The sequence below is a fragment of the Drosophila elegans genome, unplaced genomic scaffold (genome assembly GCF_018152505.1).
Source record: "Drosophila elegans isolate 14027-0461.03 unplaced genomic scaffold, ASM1815250v1 contig_149, whole genome shotgun sequence".
NCBI classification, from domain to species: Eukaryota; Metazoa; Arthropoda; class Insecta; order Diptera; family Drosophilidae; genus Drosophila; species Drosophila elegans.
The window spans coordinates 1,291,285-1,318,975 of NW_024545513.1; the positions used below are offsets into that span (position 1 = coordinate 1,291,285).

A 27,691-nucleotide genomic window follows, 5' to 3' on the forward strand; every position below is an offset into this window, starting at 1 on the left:
GCGAAATTCAAATTTAAATTCTCGAAGCGTTGCCAGACTTGGGGGAAACTTAACAGCGTGCTGTAAGGCGCACGTCACATTTGGCCATTTTTAGGCACTTTTGCGCTGACAGTTGGGCGAGAAAAAAAAACAAGAAGAGGAAGAGTTGGAAATCATATGACTTGTCGATCGATAGAGAAAAAAGGTTGAATTTTCACCGTCGCTCCGTTTCGAACTGCACGCTTTTTGCCACACAATTCGCGCAACTTTCGGTCGAGCGAGAGCAGTCCAATAGAAAGGAATCCGCCAGCGCCAGCCAGGAATCCAGTGGAATTCGTCACCTATTTCTCTTTCTCACTCCAATTTTGTGTGTGTGTGTGCGTAGTGTGTCATCAAGATGAACAGCTCGGGCTTTATGTTCAACATCGATAATGGATATCTGGAGGGTCTGTGCCGCGGCTTCAAGTGCGGCATCCTCAAGCAGGCCGACTATTTGAACCTGGTGCAGTGCGAGACCTTGGAAGGTGAGTACTTTCCAAGCTAAAAACTCTAAAACACCCCCCCGAAAACCCTATTTTCCCACACGCCCCTGGGTCACATGACCGCCGCGATAACAGTGGCGTGCGTGTGTGTGTATGTATACATGCACACGACTGTTAATATATCTATGCGCTGGTGTGTGTAAGCTTGTCTTGTGATTTGTTGACGTTTTTTAACTGGATTCTACATAGTTTTTCCAAGGATTTTTCATGGACTTTACATATCTCAAGAGAAGGCTACCTTAAACCTTACCTACTTTAGCATAAAATTGCATTTGGGAGCTAACTTCATAAACTGCTTAAACCACCCACGAATATGCAAAATTAATTAATCAAATTTTACTAATTTTTCCTGTATATTGTGGACTTCAGAATGTGGGAAATAATATCTAAGGACCTGGTTTTCGAAGCTTACTCCATGGACTTCCAAAACTATTGTAAAACTATTTACTTTCTTTCAAACTATCTTTAAATTTGAATAAATTAAATGAGAATACATGTTTTAACAAAACTTCAGTTTGTGAAAGCAAAGTTTGAACAATATCATGATACCATTCTTGAATTCAAATTGTATAATTGTCTTTAATAGCGACTCCAAAGTGTTCTGCCAAAGTCTTTTCTAGTTAAATCTTTTTAATTTAATCTTACATTTTTTTTAATAAGAGTTTTCACAGTCTTTTTTCCACTCATAAAGCTAGACACAGTTTTGTTTTCATTAGGAACGAATTGTAGGTGAAATCAATAAGATCCTATTACTCGACCTTGTTTGTTTGAGAGTAGAGATTATAAAATATACCCAAAACCATTTCTAAAACCTTGCCGTATGTATATTGTTTAGTTACAAGTAAAATGGTATACTAACCTGTTTCTTCTGGCTTTTACAGATCTCAAGCTTCATCTGCAGGGAACGGACTACGGCAGCTTCCTGGCCAACGAGCCCTCGCCTCTGTCGGTGTCCGTGATCGACGACAAGTTGCGCGAAAAGCTGGTCATCGAGTTCCAGCACATGCGGAACCATGCCGTGGAGCCGCTGTCCAACTTTTTGGACTTCATCACCTACGGCTACATGATCGACAACATCATCCTGCTGATCACCGGCACGCTGCACCAACGCCCCATCTCCGAGCTGATCCCCAAGTGCCATCCGCTGGGCAGCTTCGAGCAGATGGAGGCCATCCATGTGGCGTCCACGCCCGCCGAGCTGTACAACGCCGTCCTGGTGGACACTCCGCTGGCCCCCTTCTTCGTCGACTGCATCTCCGAGCAGGATCTGGACGAGATGAACATCGAGATCATCCGCAACACCCTGTACAAGGCCTATCTGGAGGCGTTCTACAACTTCTGCAAGAACATGGGCGGCGCCACCGCCGACGTCATGTGCGAGATCCTGGCTGTGAGTGGCCATCCCTTCTCTTCAGGGGGTGGGGGCATTGCATGCCAGAACTTTGGATAAGAAAAGCATGGGGGCGTTACTAAGTCAATAGAGTACTTGAAATCTAGGTTTTCACTGTGCAACTTACCCTCAAGAAGGCTTATATTAGGAAAAAGCTTCAATAGCAGAAGCATAATAGCATATTATTATCTCAGTTTACTACTCTTCAGACTTTAAATATTCCATTTTGATTGTTTTTAGACTTGTTAGATCATCACACTTCACAGCAATCTCTGGTTATGCTTAAACCCATTTTAAAAAATTAATAGGGAATTTAGGAAACTTTTTACAGCCATAAATCTAGAGGCTAACACTTTATTGTTTCACTTGTTAATATAAAAATAGTAATGTAACTTAAACAACTTTATAACCATGAATTATTAGGAAGTTTAGGAAACTTTTCATAGTCTAATCTTTGACTTTGACTAAGCTGTGAAGCTAAAAAATTCAATAGAAAACTAAGAAACTTTTCACAGCCATAAATTCAAATGATATCGTTTAGTTACACTTTTTTGTTTCGCTTTAAAATTGTATAATAATTATATAACTTTAACAACTTAATCACAACCTTAAATGGCGCTTTGACCCATGTTGATAAATTAATTAGGAAGTTAGTAAGCTTTTACAGTCATTAATACTTGTTTCACTTGTAGAAATAATAATAATAATGTAATTACAACTTACCATTGCAGTTCGAGGCCGATCGTCGTGCCATCATCATCACCATCAACTCCTTTGGCACGGAGCTGTCGAAGGACGACCGCGCCAAGCTGTACCCCAACTGCGGCAAGATGTACCCCGATGGCCTGGCCGCTCTGGCCCGCGCCGACGACTACGAGCAGGTGAAGACCGTGGCCGAGTATTATGCGGAGTACGCCGCCCTGTTCGACGGATCGGGCAACAATCCCGGCGACAAGACGCTCGAGGACAAGTTCTTCGAGCACGAGGTCAAGCTCAATGTGTACGCCTTCTTGCAGCAGTTCCACTTCGGCGTCTTCTACGCGTACCTCAAGCTCAAGGAGCAGGAGTGCCGCAACATCGTGTGGATCGCCGAGTGCGTCGCCCAGAAGCATCGCGCCAAGATCGACAACTACATACCCATCTTCTAAGCGCACGATCATTTGGCATACACAATAACATAATAATAATATGATACGTTTTTTTCCTCCTGCCTTTTTTCGATATGCCTTTTTTTTTTGTTTGTTTGTCCCCCCACCCATACCCTTGTTATTCAATTGTTTAATGTATATTATATTATGAAACTGTGTCTGTATGTAGTTTTGTTGCGAGTATTATTGCCGGCCCAGGCCGCATATTTTTGTCAAGTGTTCAAACCCAGAGCGGAATTGCCGTCAGCCCCCCATTGGCCCCCCATTAGATAACCATATAATATGTATTCCGGGGGATCTTTAGTGTCCCTTCCAGGGCTTCGTGTTTGTGTACATATGTATAATTATCGAACGGAACGAAATCAGTTCAAATTGAATGTAGAGAAAGAGGAAAGCATCAGCACCATATGTTAACTACTATATAGAAAATGCATACTTATACAAAAACTACATATGTGAATGATAAATCAAATATTAAAACATGTTTTCAAACATTCCCCCAAACGGTTCTGTCTATTAACTTATTTATGTAAATTGAGCATGTAACCCGTGTTTTGTATTTTATCAGCATTTGAATGAGAACACTCAACGTCTGTTTTACAAGATTCATTAGTTGGGCAGCTGTCGCTTAAGCGATCGCCTCTGATATCAACTTTCTTGTTTGTTTTCGCATCAGCTATAAACACTTTTCTTCAAATTCAAATTTAAATTCAACCTTTATACTTTTCTCTTGTCGTGTCTGGGAAGTCTTTTTTTCGATGCTTCATTAGATAAAGCTTGAAATATCAATCGATTGGACAAATAATCACGGGGCGTATGGGGTTACATAAAAATTGGATAAGACGTCAAACGAGTTGTGGGCCAGCGAATGATATTAAGTTTAGTGCCGTAGAAAGCTTAACTTTGCTGCCCTTTAAAAATGTTTTTATTTTATTTTATTTTAACCAATGCTTTTCGGCAGGATTTGGTTTTACTTTTGTGGGAGTAATTTTTAAATTAAAGCTGTTTATGTTTCAAATTATGTGCAATAAATTTGATATCTCAAAATAAGTTGTATATCAGTAAGCAGTTTTATTATATGTTCTTACGATTTGTTAAATAGAGACCAGCTTTGTATGTATTTTTAAAGTCTCAAGATCTGAATGACTTATGATGAATAACTCTGTCATTATTGCTTCATTAATTGTATACCATTCATAAAGAAGTGATTTGGAAACTGATCTTGCAGAGATTCTGAAATTAGCATGCAAGAGAGTGCGTTCACGTAGGTTTCAACTTTTAAAGTGTGGGAGTGTCCAAGGATCTTGGTATTCTTTGTCTTTATGACCGATTTCAAGGTTTCCATACCTTGAGGGTGTGCCCCACTGTAGTGTTACTCATCGGGGGATCTTATGGCTAGACAAAGGAAGTCCTCTGTTGTAATCCATCTGCTATCTGCTGATTCAAGCAAAAGTAACCAACTTGGCACGAGGAAGAGGAAGAGTCACTGCGTGCACTCAAAACAAAAACCTGTTTAAAATTTTGAAAAGGTTTTAAATACTTTTTAACGTAAGTTTTCAGTCGAATACTTTATATATATGTATATGTTTTTGCATTCGAACTTTGAAGTTACATTTTATAACGATTTTGGTTTTATATTTAAAGTAAAGGATTTCAGTTTCTAATTTTCCGAAAATTTGTTTGTTTGTTTGTTCTTTGATTCTCTAGAAATCCACATTAAAAGTCATTAAACATTTTGAATCAATTTTTAATACATTTTGTCTAAATTTTAATAATGTAACCCCATTTAAAAATACTTAAAAATAAATCAAAATTTGTAGGTTGAGGTACTTGTGATAGATAACACCTTTGTATGTAAAATATATATTTTAATGTTAAATGAGCTGAGATCCGAAAGATATAACATTTCTTGAACAGACTATTTAATACCATGTTCTGTTCAATCGAGTTTTTGTCAATTTTTATTGTCAATTTGTTTGATGTAATACTAAATACTAATTTAAGATCTAGATTCAGATAGTATCTAAAAGGTTCCAAACATTCATTGATCAGACTATTTGTAACTATGCGCCGAAGAAGGGGGTCTTGATGATCATTAGCTTACTTTTTGTTTGTACTCAAAAATGTTTTTTTCTGTGCCTTGGGTTAATTGCATGCAGCGTGCTACGTGCTACGTGCCCATAGATCGGCGCACTACCGTTAGGCCTTTCCGTATTGTATCTTGTATTATTGGATCTTGGCCTAGTACGTACCGTACTCTGTGGAGCAGGTGCCGCCAGCAAACCAACAGGCCATCAAGCCATCAAGCCAACAGGCCAACAAACAACAAAGCCAGCAAGCCAACGAACCCCGAACACGTTCGATGCGATGCGATGCGAAAAGAAAGCTGCTGCTGCTGCTGCTGCTGCTGCTGTTGTTGTTGGTGTTGGTGGTGGTGGTGGTGGTGGTGTTGGTTCGATCAGCTGGGGGCCCCACAACCCATGGAATCGCCCATAACTCGGCCTGGTGGCTCCAAGTCCGCGCAGTCGAGTTCCGCGTCCCCGAGCGTTGAGTTCAGTCTTATAAAGAGCAGCGAACAGCCAGCTACCTATACTATCTATACTACAACCTACGCGCCAAGTTCAAATCCTACTTGTTTTTTTTTTATTTTTTCTAAGGCGCGTTGTGCTATAGTTTTTTTTTGTGTTCCAAGTGCAAAAAACGGAAGTGTGACGGGAGCAGAAGCTATATATATACATATATATATATATATCCATATATAAGGCCAATAAATATTGACTGCAGGATACCAGGATAACATACTTAGAGGTAAAGATATGCGAAATGGTGAAATGCGGTCGTCGCCTAAGTGGGCCAATAATGTTGAAGTTGGAAAAACCAAAGCCGAAGCGGCAATTGCACGTAAAAGTGGACAGTCGTTGGTCGTTGGTCGTCTGTCGTGGAATTGTGTCAACCAGTTTGGCCCCCACAATGTCCCCTCGAAGACCCCGCTTCACGCTCACCGCTCACCGCTCCTAACTCTCCAGATCTCCATCTATAGTGTAGTATAGTAGTATGGCCATCCATCCATCCGCTTCTGTTTGCGCCGTTTTGTGCGTTCTTCTTTTCCTTGTCATTAACTTATTTGAATTTGGCAAAACAAAAAAAACGCGGCGAGCGTTCATTCGTTCGTTCATTCGAGTTCTTCGTTCGTTTTACTTTCTACAACCCATCACCATCACTACCGCCATCACCATCAGCATTTACCATCAGCGTCGCATTCTTTGCTGTCTCAGGTGCTGGAAAGTGGAACTGTCTGTCCGTTTGTCCATCTGTCCAGTTGTCCATTTTTTGCTCAGCTGGTCCAAAAGACCAACTCAGGTGGCTCAGGTGGCTGGCTTCTGGGCCGAAGAGGCAGCGGAGGCAGCTGCTCCTAATTGAGGACCAAATCCAGCTACCAAAGACCATTCATAATGAAAATTTGTTGTGCTATATCGGACAGAAAAATAATGATCTTTGTATTATTTTCGCATTACTTTTTTTTTCAAAAATAAGATGATTTTTATCTTCACAACAATTGCTCTTATCATTCAAGATTTTTAAAAGAATTCTAAACAAATATATACCCAAATTATATATATCTTTTATAGATATTTTTAATTTTTATACACACCTAAAAATGTGTTTCAAAGGAAGAAATATGAATTATATGAAGACCAAATAAGAGCTTAAAATAAAAGTATATTTCTACAAAATAAATTCCAAGATAATAATAGTGTTGAAAATAGTGTTAACAAAATTAAAAAACCACCTTAAAAACTTTCAACATTGATTCTTTAGGCTTTTTTGTCCATCTAAGCGCTGAAATCCAAGGTTTTCCAGCTCAAGCGGTCTAATTTTCTGGTCCATCGGATCAGCCTTGACCGGAAATATCCCCCATTAGTATATGTGTTTTAAGCTCCGCCCCCGCTTACGCCCCCAGCCACGCCCATGGCAAACAGAAACAGAAAATTTCACCGTTGACTGCATTAAAGAACTTAACCTTAATTTTGGCATAGGTCTCTCGACATGGTCATCATTATTATCATTATTATTATTATTATGGTAACTTTGATTTTTACCTCCTCTTCGCTTTGTTTTGTTGTTGCTGTCGCTATTGTTGTTGCCCAGCGATTTCACCCACACACACAGGCAGAAGAAAGTGGTAAGCAGACATCTTACAGCAGCCGAAAAAAAAGGCAATACAAATTATGCAAATTTCTTTGGGCCTGTACGAGTGTGTATATGGGTTATATAAACCAAACCGAAGGATGTTAAAGTCTGAAAAACTGTTTAGCATAATCAAAACGAGCTGGTTTCGTAATCACCAAACGTGTGGCTTAGAAGCACAGATCTCAGAAAGAAAAACAACAAATGCCATTATAATAAAAAAAAAAAAAGCAGACAATATCAAAAGAAATTTTTTTCCGAATTTTTGCATCACTTTCGCTGTCATACTGAATAATTAACAGTTCGATTTCGATTCGATGAGCAAACCCCCCTGCCAAAAAAAAAAGAAGAAGCAGATTGTATTATGATAATTTCCGATAAAAGAAAAAAAAGCACTACACACTGTCTCACTTTCTATTTTCCTATGCGTTTAATAATTAATTAATGCTAATAACTTTTCACAACCGTTATAATTTATTAACAAAATTCGAAAATGCCCGACAAGCTAACAAAAACAAATAAGTGGGAGTGAGTGAGAGAGAGGGCATTCACACGTGGGCTTTTTTTCAAATATTTTATTCGGCCCGTTTCCAAATGCCACATGCAAATGAAGGCCCAAAACTGGACTTTCGAAGTATTGGAATTTTTGGCTGGCCTCTGGTGAAATTTTGGTATAAGGAAGCAAAGTGCACCATCAAAGTGCAGTTTCCGTGGACAGACTTGTGGAAATGTCTGCCTAAGAGCACCTTGAGTGGGTACAGTGGGTCCTGCCTACATTAAACAACGTAACACTTAATCTATAAAACCGAAAAAATAAACTGAATGATTTGTTTAAATAATCGTGTCTAAACTACAGACGGTTTTAAAGTATAATTCATTACTAAATAATATTCCCTATACGTTTTAGTTTCATTTCTATATAGAATAACCAAATAAGTTTTATTTTAATTCTTTCTTGGTATTAATTTAACACTCATCTTATTGAGAAATTTCTCATACCCCAAAGTTTAAAATTTATGTAACAAAAGTTTAGTTTCCATGCAAATTTTTTTAGGGTGGACCCACTGTCATTGTCATTGGCCACTGGCATTATTCCGAGCAATTATTCTTGGACTTGTACCCGAATTCAGAGTTTGGCTACAGCAACAGCTAGAGCCATATTCAGCCACACACTTTCTTTACCCAAATAGCCACCGCCACCAACTGGGTCACCCAATGGTGTTCGTGTTTGTGGTTGTGGTTCCACCCAAGCGGAAGGTCATCAATGGAATGTCCAGATACCACATATCACGCTGTGAGCCCACGTACCATGTGAAAGAGGGCCCCAAAAAAAAAAAAAAACAGGGAGAAAAATGAAAGTGGAACAGGTTCAGCTGGATTTCTGAATATTATTAGCCATTCTCAGACAAAAAATTGAAAATGGAAAAGGAAATGATGAGTGATGTAAGGAAATGGGCACCATTATAATGGTATAATAATGGGTAACAGACTCAGATAATACTTGGTAATAAGCAAGTTATGGAAGAGATGGTAATCTACCATCTCACCATGTGGGCCAAAGCATTTTCATTCAAGATTGCACAAGCTGACGATTGAAAGCAATGTCAGTCAGTCAAATTTATTTACTTAATACAAGTTATGTAGTTGAAGTTATTATATAAAGATGCGATTAAAGTGCTATAAGTTTAGCAATTAAAAATAGCGATGAAGCAATTTAAAATTGTTTTTCTTTTTTTGACAGAGTTTTTATAGTTATATTCTTAAATATTGAAATAGATTCAGATACCTAATTACAATATTAAAAACAATTTCAAAAAGTTAATGGAAAGCCTAAATTAAACATAATGTAGTCCAATATTAATTTTACATCCATTTTTGTTTTTACACTACAGACAAAAGTAGTTTATTTTCAAGACACACTAATGAAAACTAAATATTAATTTTTTGTTGTTTGAAGTTCTTTATAATATTGTTTTTCTTTTGCTTAAATTGGGATTATGGCTTTGAAAGAATTAGGGTTTGGGATCATCAGTTAGAATGTCTTGGCCCAGCCCAACTTCTGGGTGTACCGTTATGCATATTTACCTTTAAATAGTTCTGCTATCGGCCTGAACCTTTCGGGTTTCTCCGCCAGTTGAGCTCCAGTTAAGAGCCGCTAATTGATTTGGACATCTTGGAGCGCTCTGAAATTTCCCCTTGCCACCATCACCACCATCACCACCATCAAGCACTTGAGGTAAATGAGTCAATAGCTGAAATTTCACTTTGCCATCGGTGACTCCCCCTGCCACCCCAAAAAGCAATAACCAAAAAACGAAAAAAAAAAAAAAAAAAGAAAAAACAAAAAAGGGCCACAGTCAAGTTTGAGTTGGCAGCGATCTCCAACTTGTTGGCTCTTTGGAAATGAATGAATTCCGGAGTTGGGGCTATTCTAATGTGGCTAACCCAATTCGTCAATTAAATAACTTTGCAGAGAGATTTCACTCTCGTTTTTTGTCTATTCGCGGTCTATTGTTATATTCACATTTTTTTTGTGTTTGGTTTTCAAAGCCATTGATTTTCGCTGCTAATTTGTTTACTTTGCATTTGGAAGCGGGCAGTCGAAACGAAAACGAAGCAAGGTAGCAAACGAAGTGAAAGAAATTACATATGTCAATATTTATTTAAATTCATTTCTTTTGCAAAATACGAGGCGACCAAAAAAAAAAAAGAGGAGAAAGAATGCGGTGAAATTTAATCGCTGGCCACTTGAAAGCGATTTCCGAGCTGTTGACTTTTGGAATACCTCTCGGTGTTTTTGTACCCACCACCTTCCTCAATCGCTCCACTTTGATTTCAATTTCGATTTCCAATTCCGATTCGGATTCTGCCTACGCAGAAATGGCTCTCTTCTCTCTTCTCGAATCACACATACATATGTACATATGTATTTACTGTTTCACAAATATGAAATAGATTATGCTACACTGGTCATTGACTTTTAATTTAATACTCTCGAAACTAAAATATGTAACTCGCATAAAGCAGTGTTTAATGCAGTTGCTAAGCACATTTGTTTTTGTATTTGGAAAAGGAAAAGGAAGATGTGAGTGCCGGCAAAATACACTAACAATTTTTTGTTTCTTCCATTCCTTTTACTGATAAGACCGAGGCAAGGCAACAAAAATTATATACCGTTTTTTTTTTGGTTCGCCAATTTGTTTTTGTTTTACTCTCGACTTACACTATCTTCGTTTTTGTTTTACTCTTTTAATTGTATTGGTAAATGCACTGCCATAAGGGAATTTTGAGCACCCCTGCGCTTTACACTAACAATTTTTCGTTCCTTCCTTGCGGAACATTTCTTTACTGATAAGACCGAGGCCAGGCAACAACAAATTTATAGAGATATAAACAATACTTTTCTACAGAACATGTGGCTGTGGAAAAAGTTTTAAAAAACATACCTATGCTAATTATGGATTTAGTTTAAAGTAGCTACAAATTTTTATGCGGTTCTCTTGTTTTTGGTTTTTGGTTACCTTTATTGATGGCCACATCGTTTATTGCAGTTTGGCGGCAAGATGACCAGCTCGAGGAACTTCCTGCTGATGGTGCTGCTGGTGGCCAGTGCCTGCATCGCCCATTTGGAGGCCAAGACCGTCTTCCGGCGCACGGACAAGATCTCGGAGAACTTCAAGCAGCTGGATCTGCCGCCCGAGGAGATTGACCCCAATGTGGCCCCCCAGAATCGGAACCGCCCAAGGTGGATGCGGATGCGGATGCGGATGTGGTAGAGCAGGCAGTGGTGACGCCAGCCGCTTTGGTGGACGAGAGTGCCAATGAGATTGCCAGCGGGGATGTGGATGTGGAGACACCAAATGCAGTTGCCGCCGAGGTGGCCGCTCCCGAGGCAGCCGCTACAGCGGTGGCCACCACTCTGGCCGCTAAGCCCAAGCCCAAGCCCACCGCCGCTTCAACCACTGCCAAGCCGGAGAATCCCATTAGCAAGTTCTGCAAGTGCACGGAGTCGCACTGCGACTGCTGCCGCAAGTTCGGACTGCCATTGCTGCCCAGTGGACCGGGCTGTGCCAAGATAGCCTATTTGGGCAATGACGAGATGAGCGTGTCCCTGAAGTACGGCGACATCACCCTGGCCTCGCGTCGCATTTCCAGCAAACGGGCCCGTCCCATTTGCGTCGGCCTCCCCGGCGGCTACTCCAAGTTCTGCGGCAAGGTCTACGGTCTCTCCCGGTCCAAGGACTCCAAGGACTTCAAGGCCTGTCTGGCCTTCGAGCTCCGGGCCGACGACGAGGTGGAGGCCTCCCTGCGCGTCTCCTGCTTCAAGTTCGGACCCGAAGGACTCCGCGTCGCCGAGGCGGAGCCGCTGCCCGTGAAGCCCAGCTCCGATGACGACGACGACGACGATGATGATCTCTTTGGATTCGCCGGTAAGCTATGACATACAAATATACGTCCGGGTGTAGGTCTAAAAAATACACTCAGAAAAATATATTGCCTTAATTTTGGGACAAAATTGCCTTAAACTTAGGAAATATTTGCCTTAAATTTGGACCTTCCATAAATAAGTTTATGAAAATTTAGGGAGTCGTTATAGGTAATGTCTTCCTAAATTTTTTATGAAAGGCTCAAATTAAGGGCAATTATTCCTAGTGTTAAGGCAATTTTCAAAGTCAGTTTTAAAAATGCTTCCATATTGTTTTTGGTTTTATTTTGCGAAATCAAAACTATTCATAATTCCTTAAAGTTTCCTTTTACAAATAAAGAAAAGCTATTATAAATACTAGTTCATCTGCACTTTGTATACCAATACGAATGTTTATAATATCTGATCTATTTTTAAAAGTGGCTTCCAAACTATTTTTGATAGCTATTTCCATGAGCTACAAAAATTACTACTATTTTGACAAAACAAACTAAATATTCATAATTATTATTGCATAAAATCATTTTTAAGTATTTGCGTTTGAGTACGTATACTTAATTTTTTGTTTGTAATATTGCGTATTCGACATGTGGTATCGCTATTGAGGGCCAACCTTCATAAAATTGTTTAAAAATGTCTAAAATTTTGTTGTTATCTATTTTTGTTGCTTAACTAAACATTCACTTACGTTTAAATTCGAATCCTATTTTCCAGCTGGTGGTGACGATGACGAGGATGATGAGGATGACTATGACAGCGACAACGATGCGGATGCGGATGCGGATACCGATGACGACGACGACGCCGAGGATTATGCGGATGATGACGAGGCCGAAGCGCCCGAGGATGCCGACTATGGTGGCTTCAGCTTGGCGGGATTGCTGGATGAACTTGACGATGACGATGAGGAGAAGCCGGCGAAAAAGCCAGCTGCCGTGGCCGCCGTGGATCAAACCCGCGAGCATGTAACACCCGATGGGCAGGGCACCACGACCTCCACATCGATTAACGATCAGGTGCAGAGCAAGGACGAATCGGGAGCTGTGGCAACTGGCGAAACCGCCGCTGCAGTTGCTCCAGTCGAAGGCGGCGAAGTGGTGGTGACCCCTACGCCCGACACCGCCACCGCCAACGATGATGACTCCACCACGCCCAAGTCCAAGAAGTCCAAGAAGACGAAAAAGAACAAAAAGAAGAAGTCGAGCGCCGTTGAGGCGACGGACGAGACCGGATTCGCCTACGAGCTGCTGAACGGCATCCTGGATTTTTTCAACTGAGCGGCCAGCGCGAGTTTGCCAACATGCTGGGCAACAGTGTAAATACTTTGTACCGCCGCAGCTGGTCGGAGGAGAAATAAATCAAATGAAAAGAAAACATATAGAGTTAAGAACTACTTAAGGGTCCCCAAATTGACAAATTGCACTTATTTATTTCCTATTTATTCGAACCATTAATTTATTTAAATTTATAACGAATAAAAGTCGAAAATTAAATACCCAAACAACTCACGAGTTTTTATTAGATTTAAATTGCATCGAAATTTCAGTCGGAGGAGAAATAAAATATAGAATTATAGTCTTAGGTACTTCTTTTCTTTATATTTATGCGATCCATTAGTTTGTTTATAACTCAATAATAGCTCACATTTTTCTGCATTTTTGTGATTTTATTGAGTTTGGTCTATGGTCTTAGCTGTTTTTGCTCTTCTTGCTAATTGTTAAAATTAAATTGCATCAAAATTACAGCTGCATTGTGAGTTAAGCCCCAAAACGATTGAAAGTTGCCGCTTTATATACAATAAAAATCATATATTCTTAAATCAGGCTTTTCTATTGAAATATTTCTTTTTTTTTCTTTAACTTTTGTATTAATATTTATTTAATTTTTCAATCTATCTCCAAGTAACACTTATGTTTGATTTAAAAACCAATGAGGCATTTGGTATTCAACTAAATAAAATGTAGATTTTCCATACGTATCTTTGAATACACGTGTTTTACATAAACAATAAAGCCGAAAAGTATGCCGTTAGCTGCACAAATTATCAACGAAAATAAACTTGTCAAACTGCGAAAAATAAGTAATAAATCGAGGTCACGTTACTTTAATCATGAATTTAAACTGCATAAAAGCGAAAATCAAGTTTGATATACTGGTATGAAATTAAAATTTGTTTTAATTATAAATTTTTAATAATTTTGAAGAATTATTTACCAGTTATATTATATTTGCAAAAATTACAAAATCAACTATATGTATTGTTTATAAAATAGTACAAATATTAGCATCATATTATTAAATTATAATACTAGAACAAAAAGTTTTCAAATTGACTAAATTTGTTTTTCTAATTTTACATCCATTTCGAAAGTTTTTAGGTGATTAATCCTAAAATGTAACCAAATTTAATACTTTTTGTGTCATTTTGGTTTTAGGTTGTTTTCTGAATGTGGGAAAAATAATAAAAATAATAATTTCTATACAAATACTTGTCTTTTTTGACTCTTTTCGTCAAGCACAGCAAAAATTGAAGGCACAGTTTTTCAGTTTGGTTCGCTATCAACCACCTGAAAAAATGTTGAGCGTTTATGGATTTCGTCGTTTCCTTGGCATACAATTTTTCAAAACAAGATGTGCACTTTTGATTACCTAAAAGTAGAGTAATGGCTATGTCCCTGCTGTCTGGGTCTAGATTTACGAAGCTGTAATCATTTTCGGCCATTAACTTGCGGACATTGTGAGTGCCAAGTGCCACATTGGCAGTGGCCCATGACTTTGGCCATAAACTTGAGATAATCTGGACACTCGTCCGTTGCAGTTGCATTTTCATATACCTATTTTTCTGATTGTCTGATTTTCAGCACCGGAAAGGGGAAAATCAACCCCCAACTGGGCGCCCATTAAAAAGTAATAAATTATATGCAGCTGGGGGCCCAAAAACAGCAAGTAAATCAGAGCGTTTAATTTATACACAATGCAGGCGGATCGGATAATAAATAACGTTCGAAGTGCATGCCAAAACTCAAATATGATTCGTCTCGACGGAACGTGTTTTCTGCCGGATTCCACTCACAAGTTCGCAGTGTTGGTTTGTACCTAGATACTTGTACCTAGGTACGTACTTAGGTAAGAATTTATGATACCTTATCACCTTACTTATGTTAAAGTATGTGAGAATGCCTTTTACCTTACCAAAGTAAATATGGTTTCTTGTCTTAAAAACTGGTTATGTTAGGTATTTAGGATCTGAAACCACTTCATTTAATTTGACATTATTTTCACTAATATGCTAATACAAATAGCATAATTTGACACAATATAATAATTTATAATTAAAAAAATGGTTTTTACTTTACCTTTTTTGTACCTTTTCCAAGATACTTCTCAAGTTGTGAACCTTTTACCTTACCTAGGTACTTATTTTCTTAAATAGCTTGTACATTACCTAGATCCAAAAAACTAGTACCTTTACCAACACTGCTAGTTGGCCTTTCGTGTTTCTGCTGTGAGGACTAGGCTTATTTAGCCGGACAGTTTTGTCAGATCCATTGTCACATCGTTCACTCATTGCGTGCCCACTAAGTAGCATTTTTTTTGGGTGGGGGATCCCTGACTAGACACTTGTACTTGGACGGAGGGCCGAGCAAAATCGAGAGTCACGGTTGGATCACTTGGAAAGAGGATGGTCGGCGGGGGTCGACCTTGCTGATACCCAGTAGATTATTAGTCCAAAAAAAAACTCAACCATTAGCTTGACATCTCAACGCAATGATTAAATGTATACAATAAATCGTTGGATGGCAATAAAACATTATAAGACAATGGGTTTTTAATAAATTTAACTTTACTTAATTTTAAGATAATTTTTATATAAAAGTTGAATTTTAATTATTTTTAAATTGAATAAAGGGTTCGATTTAAAACAACTAAAACTGAACTTTGAAATTGTTTAAAATGCCTCCCCTTTAAAATTGCTGCAAAATAAGGGACCCCTTTGTTTTATAGAGTTTATTGGTTGAAATTTTCCAATATAATTTCCACAATGCCGATATGCTGCATGGTAACTGCCCTGCACAGGGTATCGCCAAATAAAAGTATTATATGCGAATGGAAAACACGTCTAATTAATCAAAGTGGAACCAAAGTGGCCCAGCAGAACTCAAAAAAAAAAAAAAAAATATCATGGGCTAAAAGCAATTTGTGATTAGAACAGCCACATGCGACCAGCTCCTTTCATCTGGCGACAAGTCGGGCCAGATATATAGTACTACATATATATCGGGGATATAGACATACAGCTAGATAGATGGCCAGAGATAGAGACCTGGATGGACGGATAGATACATGTCGTTGGGTCATTATTTTCAGCTATATGCCGCATAATTTATTGGCATTTTTATTATAATTTTATTTATGATTTCTAAGTTTTCAAATTTGTTTGGATATCTGCTACGCTTTTGTCGAGCTTTTAATGTTATTGTCTTGCAGATACAGATACAGATAGAGAAGTAGATACAGATAGAGATATAGAAAGAGATACAGATTGAAATACAGATTGAGATACAGATATATATATATATATATATATATCGGCTTACTATATCTTTTCGCACAGCCATCTATTAAGATCACGCGATGACATCGACACAGGCTCTCGAACAAATTGATGAGACAGGTGGGGCCGAATTGAACAGGAATCTATATCCATTATATACCATCTATATCCACATATCCAGCTGAAGATGTTTCTGATAATTCCGCAGATTTATTTAATTATCTTCATGTACACGATTTTCGATTTAATGAGCAGTTTACTGGGGCAAAACTGAATCAAATCGAATATTGAATGCGGCAAATGGCCAATTCGCATTAGACAACAAGCAGCGTATAAACTTATGATTATGACTATATGTATATCGGGCATATATATATATTATATATATCTACTCGATCGTAAAGCGGCGGGAGGCGGTTGTGAAGGCGTCGCTGGCCTGCTACGATCAAAAATAGACACGGCCGCCAACTTTAACGGTCGCCCAAAATACTGTCGACTGCAACTTTTAATGGCAAATAAAACAAATGGCAGCAAAAGCAAATCGCATTAAATGGCAAGAAATTAAAAATGTATGAATAAGGCATACAAAGTTGGTGGATTGTTTTTCTGTTTCCTGTGATCGCCAAAAAACTACTTACATTACTGTAATGTTTTGTTTTTATAGACCATATTTTAGGGTCCTTCAAGTGATTTATTTACTTTCAGTTTGGCAAATAGTTAAAAAAACTCTTTTGAATAATCCATAATATTTAAACAAATCGTTTAAACAAATAAAAAAAAAATAATGCAACTTAAATTCTTAAAGAGCAGCGCAATGGTTTTAGAACTGATTATTTTTTTTATAATCCAAGAAAAAATTCACCTACATTTTGGAACAACAAACTAATGAATACACAACATCACTCCTCCTCCAAAACGTAGGGTATTTTCGTTATGATTTCGCAAATATTTCTAGCTAGATGGATTAAAAAACGTTTTGACAAAACGATTCCAAAGCCCCAAGTCTCAACGAGCACACACAATTTTGGCAGACTTTTCCCAGAATTTAGCGCTCGTCGAGTATAATTTGTAATTTATTATAAATAAATAAATAGAAATACAAATACAGATGCAATTATTAAGTTTAGCACACACACAACACAGAACTAGGAGAGGTGATCAGAGGACTCTTGACGGACTATACGTATTTAGCCACATTTTCAGGACCCGAAAATGTTCTGCTTAAAAATAGTTCTGTGTAAGAGCTTTCCTGCTGTAGCATATCCGAAATAAACATAAATGATAATATACAAATTTGAAATAATTTGTTTTATGACCATTATATTTAACACAGGTGTACACAGAAAAAAAATACCACTATCAATTTGATATTCACAATGAATAACGTTAAAATTAATATTCAAATGGGTAATAATATACATTTTTTATTTCTGTGCCAGAGCTTTTTTGCTGTATTTGGTCCGAAAAAACATAAATATAATTATTTTTGAAAGTATTTTAAGACCCTTATTTTTCACACATCTGTATTTTAAGTATTTAACAAATAATAAAGTATAGTAAAGAAATAAAAAAAACCCCTCGAGTGCGGGAAAAGTGCGTCATTGTGCTGTAAACATCTAGGCCAGCTCGGCGGCGGCTGGCAGAGGAGCAGGTGCTGTGCCAGGATCGGCTGTTCCCGCCGATGTGCCCACCTGATCCTGATGCTGATCCGCCTGATCCGCCTGATCCTTGGCCAGTGCCGCCTCCAAAAGTTTGTCCGCCTCGGCCAGCTTCTGCTGCTGCTGCTTGGCGGCCTCCTCCGCGGCCAGCCGCTTGGCCCGGCGCTCCTCCTCGCGACGGAGGAGCTCCTCCAGCTGGGTGCGCAGCAGGCTGTCGCCCAGGCCCAGCTTGTCCATCACCTGGGTGATGTCGCGGCTGTAGCGCAGGCGCGTGTTGTTGGCCAGCTCCTCGGAGCAGTCCTCCCTGCCGACTTGGAGGCGCTGCAGCACGGACATCTTGGCGTCTACCACCACGTAGTTGGAGCTCGGGATGAAGCTGTCGCTCTTCTCGTTCAGGTACTGCACCAGTGTCCGCAGCGAATTCGAGTTGGCCTTGGCGTTGATGGCCCCGCTGGCAAAATCCTGCGACTTCATCATCTGCAAAACAACAAAATAACATTCGATTTTAGGGGAAATTGTTTGAGATTAGCTTGCAAATTGTTTCTTATTATTGTTATTGAATAAATTGAGAAGCCTGCACCGTTTACAAAGTCCCATTTTAGTTGGCATGTGTAATTAAACTATATATGAACTGCTTCACACTTATAATAATACCCATAATTTAATCATCTATAATTTTCAGGAAACACTTAATAAAACTGAATTTTCAGTTATTCTTTAATGTTTGATTTGTTAATTAAAGTAAGTAAATAAATATTTTTTGAACCAACCTGCGCATGCGTGGACTTCTGCTTGCACTCCAGACAGTTCCAGTTGGGATGTGGCAGCCCGGAGATCTCAGGCACCACAAGACCCGTGCAGTTGGTGTCCCGGCAGTACAGGCCCGAGATGAAGGCGCCCTTCTCCTGCAATCGAATCAAGGGGATCAATTGTAAGACATTGAATACAAGCACCGATTTTACCTTATAAATACATGTATGTTTTTTAGAACTTTAAACTAATTTTTTCCACAAAAAAAATTCTTATTCGCATTCTAGCTGCTGAATGAAAATACTTTTTTGAAGTGATTTTCGGAAAGAAATAGCAAGTAATATATTCAACCGAATTTATGACCATATTATTGGGTGATCGACACATAATTATCGGTCCCATTGTTAGTCGATAATCGGCACACTTGCCGGCCCATCGATGACTTGAGAACTGACACAGCACTTGGGATATTTGGCGCGTGAATCATTGGGGCCAAATGTCTTGGCAAATAAAAATATCGTTTTCGCATTTCTGGGATTCCAATTCCAGCTAAAAATAATTCGAAAATCCGAAAATCCGATTGAACCACCTCCACAACAAATGATCGCCGTGTATCATATCTGCTGCGATATGAATATGCTCAGCCCAAAAAATATATAGTTATATAGTATATCCACAGCGAGATCCGCGAGATTGACACATAAATAAATAAAAGAAGATGTCGCTTGTGCCGTGTGCGTTTTAATATGCGCTCGTGCGATCGATAAATATCCATATCCATATCCACACACAGGTTGTTCGTTAAGACTGCCACGTCATCGGCATAAAATTCCCAATCCGAATCGTTCGCCCAATTTGCTTGCTCGTAAATTAACTCAGATAATTAATGGTTCCGATCCGCAGACTGCAGCATAGACACAAAAAATCCACTCTTTTGATATAGAACTGATATTGAAGTGATAATGAAAAATAACAAAAAACAAATATCTCACCATTGAATGTACTATATATATATACTATTTAAATTAACTATAAAATCATAATATAAAATACAATGCATATTTAATAGCATGATCTTATTTTAAAATATTATATTTAAAATATTTTAATTTACTACGTTTTTTTACTAGTGTTTCCATTTTTGATTAAGGCAATTTTTAATTTAACATTTTTGTATTTCTACGAATTACTCTAAATGTTTTTACTTTATTTGGGAATTATTATTTTATTTATTACACAAACTAAAAGCTTGTAATTGAACATTTTGTTTATCCGAAGCGGAAAGCGAATGATGAACACTTGAAGCATAGGAATTCTATAAACATAAACATATAAAAATAAAACTAAATTCCCTTTGCTGGAGTTCGCTGAACTATAGTTAAAAATATATATTTTTAATTAATTACATCAACACATGCCACATACAAGGGCATGAAACTAAGAACAGTCGAGGCTATTTTTGACATTTTACAAATAGGCAATTTAGTGGATTCCGTAAATGGAGAAACTTTGTTAAGGAAATATGTTTAGTAAATTTAAAGTGTCACAGTTCATGTTCTTCTAACTTTGCAGAGGGAATTATAAAGTAAAATATATTCTTGATCAGCACAATTTGTACAGTTTCATTTATTATTATTATACTATTATTATTTTTATTTCGTAATAAATACTACACTGATAACAAAATAAAATAGTAAAAATATATATCTGACTATTGAACTAGTTACTAAATCATAATATTAAACACAGTGCCTAACAAATTGCTTGATATAAAAGTTTTAAAAATAACCATTTTAATATTTTGTATAGTTTTATTAGAATTTTCTTGCCTAACAAAAATCGTAAATTGGGTTAAATAAAATCATTTATATTTTTTTGTAATAAATATTGTTCCATGTTGATAATTAGTAAATGTTTATTTTGGCCAGATTCAGCTGTTTCGGATGATTTTTATTAGCATTTTTATGGCCGCCAGCCCATATTTACGACACAAAGACCTCTTCTATAGTCTCTTTATGGTTAAATTAAGATGATTCCGAGGGTTTTTCTATAGGCATAACACTCGACTCGTAGTTTGCATTATTTGGCCTCTGTGTGTTGAGCGCCTCGCATTCTCGGCGAATGTCAAACGGAAAATTACGATCCGAGGCGCTGTATGTGGCCATGGCCAAGAAAATCTGTTTCTATATGCATATAGAAACAAATTGAAACAAAAAGAACAACAATGCGATGCGAGGCGAATAAAAAATATATTAACATGAGAAAAAATGTGACAAAAGCTGAAATTTGGGCAGCGAAAATCAAAATCAAAATCAAATCAATATGAGCTGAGAATTCCGCCAAACCAAAAATGCCACAAAGATACATATATGAAAACATGTATATGAAAACCGAGAGTTTAGATAATGAATTTTATTTAATTTTTTTTTTTATTCCAACTTTTGCAGGAATTTTTGAAATGATTGCCAAGCGAATTAAAAAGCTTTTTTGGAATCCATCTATTTATTTGTGATTTAATTGAATTGTTTTCGGTCCGTTAAAAATAAACAAAATTGTTTATAGCCATGTTTTGTTGCTGTTTGTTGGCCACTTGTTGCGTCTGGAAAATGGGGGGTGGGAGTGGCTGAAAACCGGGGAAATGAGAACATCGTGGGGAGGAAATCAATCGATGGCCAAAAACAACAAAATCCACAAATTGTAATAATAATAGTGCGGCGGGCAAAAATCGATCTGGCCGATCTGGTCTTTAATTGTTTTCGGATGAATTTTGATGGGCACAGGAAATCCTTAATGAAATTTTTGCGCACCTAAAAATCAAAAAGTCGGCCAGCTTCGCAAATTGTCTTCTTTGATGGATCATTGGATCATGGCCCAAAAATGGGTGAAAATCTAGTGAAATCACTTACTTCAAAACGCCAAGACAATGCAATGAAATGAAATTCAGTGAAACTATAGAGATGTTTGATTATTTCATTGGTTAATTGGTTAAACAGTTTATTCAGCTGGCCCATCGATCATCACTTGGACTTTGGGGGCAGGGGCTGAACTTTGGATTTGCTGGCCAAGTGGTTTTTGGTCAAAAAGATGCGCAAAATAGGAGATCTTGTGAGGAATCACTATGCACATGGACGTTTTTGATTCCCTAAGGGGTCATAATTAATCACAAGCAAAAATTGTAGTAACTACCAAGTATTTATAGAGAATATACTGTATATTACTGATCCTAAGCAAACCAATGCTCAAAGGTATTGTTTTATTAGAAGTTGTAATTGTGGTATTTTAAAGGTTTACTTCAACTCAAAAATATCTTTAATTATATTCTTAAATAAGAAGAAAAATTTCAGAAAAACTAACCAGCTCTAAGGAAACACATATTTACTTAATTACAGCAAATGAAAATATTGATTATTTAATTTGTTTTATCAAATTTATTAAAAATTTTGATCAGCGAATCCCTACACTCAAAAAAAAAAAATTGTCATAGAATCTAAGCTATTAATAAGTATAAGCTAAGATGAGTATAAATGAATGCCACAAAAGTATCGAAATAAAACTTATGTACTCAAAGCCTTAGACTACAGTTTCAGACTCTTTGGTTATATTATTTAGTACACCCAGGGAAAGGGTAAATCCAATTATTATCACTTCGAACTAAATATTATCGGTACTGATTAAGTCCCGAGGTGTGTTGTGTTTAAATCAAAGTGTAACACTTTCATTTTTATTTTCAAGTATGGAAAGATGTTATTTTAATTTAATAAGAATTGAAATCTAAGAATTTTTAATTGGATAAACCAATTAAATATGTTAATAAATACATTATCATGTTTTTAGTTTATTTGAAGTAAGTTAATGTTTTAAAAAACAATGTTACAATGTTTTGCAACGGGGTTTTTCTCTGGGTGTATGTAGTTGATGCTTAAAACTTTTTTAAAACTGTCTGTAGTTTCTTTTGAAGACACACTGTACTCTCGGTTATTTGGGTCTGTCGGACTGTCGGACTGTCGGCTAAGCAGCCACAGCTTACTCACCGTGGGATCGGAGCAGCGCGAGCACTTGCAGGTGAAGCCCTTCTTCATCTTGAGGAAGAGGTGGCGGGCGATGTTGCCGGCGAAGAGCTTGGTGTAGGTGGTGGTGACCTCGAAGCCGGCGGGGATGTCGACGGCGGCGCGGACGAGCATGGTGTTGGTCTTGTCCTCGAAGGTGTAGTAGGCGTTGGGAATGCAGTCGTGGTTGACCACGCCGAAGAGCGGATAGAGGGCCCGGTAGTTGAACTCCTGGTTGTCGTTGGTGCGGTCGGTGGTCTTGTCGAAGCCATTGGTGCGCAGCACGGCGACGGTGCGGTTCATGATCTCGATCAGCTTCTTGTCGGTGGGGAAGTGCTTGAAGCACTTGGCCGCATTGCGCACCTCGGTGCGGTGGTTGTTGTCCAGGTTCGCCTGCAGGCAGTAGATCAGGTCCCTCTGCTCCTTGCTCAGATTGATGGCCCTGGCCACGCACAGCAGCCGTATGATCACCGAGTTGGCCACGTCCGGCTCGTTGGGTGCCCACGACTTGAACAGGTCGCAGTCGCTCTTGTGCTGCTTCTTCTTGGCGCACAGACTGCAGACCGGAAGGCCACATCCCTGGCGGCACATGAACCGCGTGTCGGGCAGCATCTTCAGGCATACACTGCACGCATTCAGGGCATCCTCCTCATGGGCCGCCAGGCCAATCAGCAGCGGACTGTCCCGGAAAATGATCTCGCCCCGCTTGAGGCTCCTGGTGGCCACCACGCCGCGGCCCGCGATCTTCGACACGCCCACCTCCCAGGCCGGATCCTTGTCCTTGAACGGCGCCAAATGGAGGTCCAGCAGCTCCGAGGTGCGTTTCGGGCAGATCATATTGGATATGGATATGGGATTTGGTATATGGGATATTGGATGAACACTCAAAATCACTAAATCAGCAGGCACTCAAACAAAAATATAGTCACTTTCTAATGATTTAATCAATAATCAAATAATCTGCGTTTTTATTTTCACCGCTGTTTAATCACAGATCACTCTATAGTATAAGTACTGATCTCCAAATTCAAAATAATTACTTTTTTCCCACAATCTCCTTTAGTTCTTTAATTAATTCCAGTAAATAAATACTTTATGTTCTAATGATCTACACCAAAATCAAATAATCCTTGTCCAATCACCGCTGTAGTAAAATCAGAGATCGATCGATTTTTATAAGTATTGATTAAAGATCTACTCCAATAAACTCTGATATTTGATTTCTTTTATAAAAAACACAATCCCTTTCAATTATTTAAACAATTCCAAAACGAGCAACGATATTATAAATACTTCGGATTTAATATATCTAAGTCCTTTCTTTTTTAAATCTAATCAGTTTTTAACACAATCTCGTTGAGTTCCTTAGTAAATTCCAAATACTTTTGATCTAATGATCTACACCAAAAACAAATAATCTCTGATATTTATTATTATTTTTTGTTTAACTTTAGTTTTTTAGCTAACTAGTTTAGTTCTCAACCGATCTCCACCGATCTCTGGCTATAGTTGATGATGATTGGTTTTTCTGCCTGGGGAGCGTGTTTCGCGACTGCCGTGAGTAAACTGTCGCCGTTTTCCAGCCTTACATGATTTTTATGTGAAAAGTTGGCGAAAAGCTGAAAATTCGTCGAAAAGCCGAGTGCCGCAACCCGACGATCGCCGATGATCGCTGGCTGCTCAACCAGATTTCAACGATGATCGCCCCCTGATTTTTTGGTCGATGTCTTCGAGGTGGATCGAGAAAGGGGGTGGGCAGGGGGGGAACCCGGGGAGCAGGAGCCCCTGAGACAATCCCCATTTAAATCCTGGTGTTCACTTGGATGGATTGATGAACAGCACATTGTTGCATGTCTTCTTTGACGGGGGGCACTCGGAAAAACATTATTTATATACGGGCTATATTTATTTAAATACTAATGGCAAAAAATATCAAATTATTGGTTAAAAAATGTATGGAAAAACATCAAACATAATTTGATTACATATTTATATATTTTATTTATTTACTATAACAACGTAAGCAATTTTAAAGTAAAGTCTAAAAATGTTTTTAACATTAATAATTTTCAATAATAATATTAAAATAATATTGTTTTGAATATTTTAGCAAATGTTTTTTCTTAAAATTTTTTAATTAAATCGGCTTTATTCTTTTTTCTCATTAACAAATTTTTTTGTTGCAAAAACAAGACATTTGGGTATTTTTGATATTTTGGATATTTCCGCGCCGTGCAGTTGAATGGTCGGTCGGATGGATATGGATGGATGACTTGTCGACCGGCGGATGTACGGATACACATATCCGTACATTCGAAACGAGTGTTCGGGAATGTCGGCATGGATTTGTGCACTTCTGACAGCGCTCTGGAGTTGCGCCAAGAATGCCGCCCATCAGTGGATGATGAACGATCTCCGCCGGATGGCAAGGGGGGGATTGGCAGAGATCCGGCAGAGTTCGGGGCAATCAGCCTCCGGGTGAGTGTCTGGGGTGGCTTAAATCACTCGATTTAACCCGATTTCGCTGGAAACGATCCCAAGTTCCATAACCAGAATACATGCCCGCCACACCAGGCTGGTACAGTGTTCAATGCTGCCGTGAACTAGCCCCGAAATATGGGACAACCAATATTCAGATATATTCATTAAAACTTTGTAATAGCTTTAAGAGTTCAAAAACCGATTCATTTCTGAGTGGAAAACTTCAATTGCCTAGAATATCCTAGCATCTTTGCCGGGCAGTAATCTTTATTGCAGATTTTTATTTTTAAAGAACTACTGTGGTTTATTTTTATCAACATTTCATTTTGCAGCTTAAGAATAATATTATTCAAATTCTCAAACTAAAATCAGTGCTCTAAATATTTGAATCCAAATCAGAAGCATTTTTTGTAAATACTTTTTGTAATTAGACGATAGCTGAAGATATATAGAAACAAGCTGCTAATCCATTTGGGTTCTCAATTAAAAATCAGTGGTCGGTTGCCCTTTCAGTGCCCCACAATCACAATCAACAATTTTTAAGAAGACCAAAATTGTTTATTTTGATTGGAATCGTCGATAACCATGCTCAAAATAATTATGTTTTTAGTCTTATCAACGAGATTATTGTTGCATGAACCTTATCACATATGTGTCAGTAAACATGCTTTGTTTTGTAAACTAATAATACATTTTTGATTGCTTTAATTAAATTTTAGATTTGTCATGCGTAAATATAGAAAAGAATAAAGTTTTAATTTATGCAGGATTGTTTAAGAGCTTGATGTTTTCAATAACTGATTAAAATAATTGCTAATATCATTTGTTGTTGTTGCCTAGCTAAAAATCTGAGTTTCTGTTTTCATTTGGGATGTTTTGTGATGATGACGAGTCGAGCAAGTGCCAGAAAAGCATCTTAATGAATTTGACAAATTGCAAATTGGCCACTGCCTTCGGCGCCCCTTTCGTCACCTATTTCGACACCCCTTTCGTCACCTATTTCGGCACCCCTGTGGCCACCCACTTCGATGCCCCTGGGCCGCAGCAATGACGAAGAACACTCACGTGCATCGAAGGCATCGAAAGCATGGCCAAATTGGCCAACCATTCCGCATTCGCCTTCCGACAGCAGCAGCAACTTTAATTTAATGAAACGCAAAATAATGCCAACCAAATCAAGCGTCGCAACAAAAAAAACCAACTAAAATATTATAATAAAATTCGATGTATGCAAATGGCTTGCAAAATATGCATATGCTAAAATCACAAAAAAAAAACACAAAAGCAAAACAACAATTTATTGGCGCTTTGACGCGTTTTTGCTGTGCTCCGCTGGCAATGAGGAATTTGGCGCCACCATTGGCCATGTCGTCGTCCGTGTCACAAAGTTGCCACCGCGGAATATCCCATCTTCCATCCAATCCCATTTCCCACCAAAAAAAACAAAAATGAAAAAAAAACGAAAAGAAACCAAAGAAATGCATTAATATATATTTTTGTTTCAGCTTTTCACCTGCACTTCCGCTGTGAGGAAAAGTCAGTATGGAATTGAAAATGGAAATGCGATGGAAAAAAGCGGCAACTAATTACAAGTTAATCGAGATGAAAACACTTCAAATGCTCCACTTGCAACTAAAAAAAAGGGAAAATAAGAAGAGAGCGGCAGCCGCTATACTAAAATAATATTTGCACAACTTATTGCAAAATAGAAAAGCAAATAAAAGCCTATTCAACGGTGAAAATCAACTTAATAACACCCTTTAAGTATTGTTAACTAAGAATTTTCTTTTAGATAAACTAAAATAAATAATAAATAAAAATAAATAACAAATAATTTATGTAAACCTAAATAAACCTTTAGCTCTAAAAAAAAAACAAAACTTTATTTGCAAAAAAAAGAATTTATTACTTACGTTACGTATGAGTAATATTCAAACGTATAAGGGTTACTACGTATGAGTGATATTTAAATGTATGTAATTATCACTCATACGTAATATCGATTATACATTTAAATATCACTCATACGTATCGTTGAATTTGTTAGCAATTATTATTTAAAAGCTGTTTGCAATGCCTCACAAATTATATGTTTATATATATGCATTCTTATAAATATAATATAGCTCATGTTATTAATTTTTAAAATACATACAAAATTGTTTAATAATATATTGTTTATATAAATATTGAAAAAAAATTTATATAGTTAGAGAGTCCATTATACCCCTTCGAAAAAATACCCTCGGGCATATGGTCGCACGAAAATAATCTATAAAAATTAGCTGAAACCCGAATGTATGCCATTTTCCCCGCTTTTCCTGTTGTTGGCCGAAAACTTGTGCTTTTTCCTCCTCTTTAATTTTCAGAGTCAATTAAAAATTGTTAATTTTACTTATAATTTTAAGGTAGGCAAAAATGTGCAATGCAATGCGACGACGAAGACCGATGCCGACAAAAAAAAAAACGTAGCAATTAAAATTTTTGCGCGACTTTGTCACGTCGGCGAACAACAGACGGAGGGGGCG

At 37.9% G+C, this 27,691-nt stretch overlaps 3 protein-coding genes across 3 annotated transcripts; 2 read left to right on the forward strand and 1 right to left on the reverse strand.

Annotated features, from left to right (window-relative positions):
- The first annotated feature begins 137 nt into the window (after positions 1–137).
- LOC108137429 (V-type proton ATPase subunit d 1) lies at positions 138–3,563 on the forward strand. Its single transcript, XM_017259093.2, has 3 exons — positions 138–503; positions 1,403–1,911; positions 2,643–3,563. Exons 1-3 carry the CDS (start codon positions 377–379, stop codon positions 3,057–3,059), a joined length of 1,053 nt encoding a protein of 350 aa, XP_017114582.1. The 5' UTR covers positions 138–376; the 3' UTR covers positions 3,060–3,563.
- Positions 3,564–5,569: 2,006 nt separating this feature from the next.
- LOC108137431 (nucleolin) lies at positions 5,570–13,174 on the forward strand. The gene is given in 4 exon segments (XM_017259094.2): positions 5,570–5,867; positions 10,799–10,964; positions 10,967–11,677; positions 12,388–13,174. Coding segments are annotated over 3 exon segments (1,428 nt in total). The 5' UTR covers positions 5,570–5,867; positions 10,799–10,810; the 3' UTR covers positions 12,951–13,174.
- A 4,446-nt stretch (positions 13,175–17,620) lies between these two features.
- LOC108137432 (SET domain-containing protein SmydA-8) lies at positions 17,621–24,250 on the reverse strand. Its single transcript, XM_017259095.2, has 3 exons — positions 22,668–24,250; positions 18,657–18,791; positions 17,621–18,363 (listed from the first exon to the last, which is right to left on the reverse strand). Exons 1-3 carry the CDS (start codon positions 23,517–23,519, stop codon positions 17,845–17,847), a joined length of 1,506 nt encoding a protein of 501 aa, XP_017114584.1. The 5' UTR covers positions 23,520–24,250; the 3' UTR covers positions 17,621–17,844.
- Between the last annotated feature and the right edge of the window lie 3,441 nt (positions 24,251–27,691).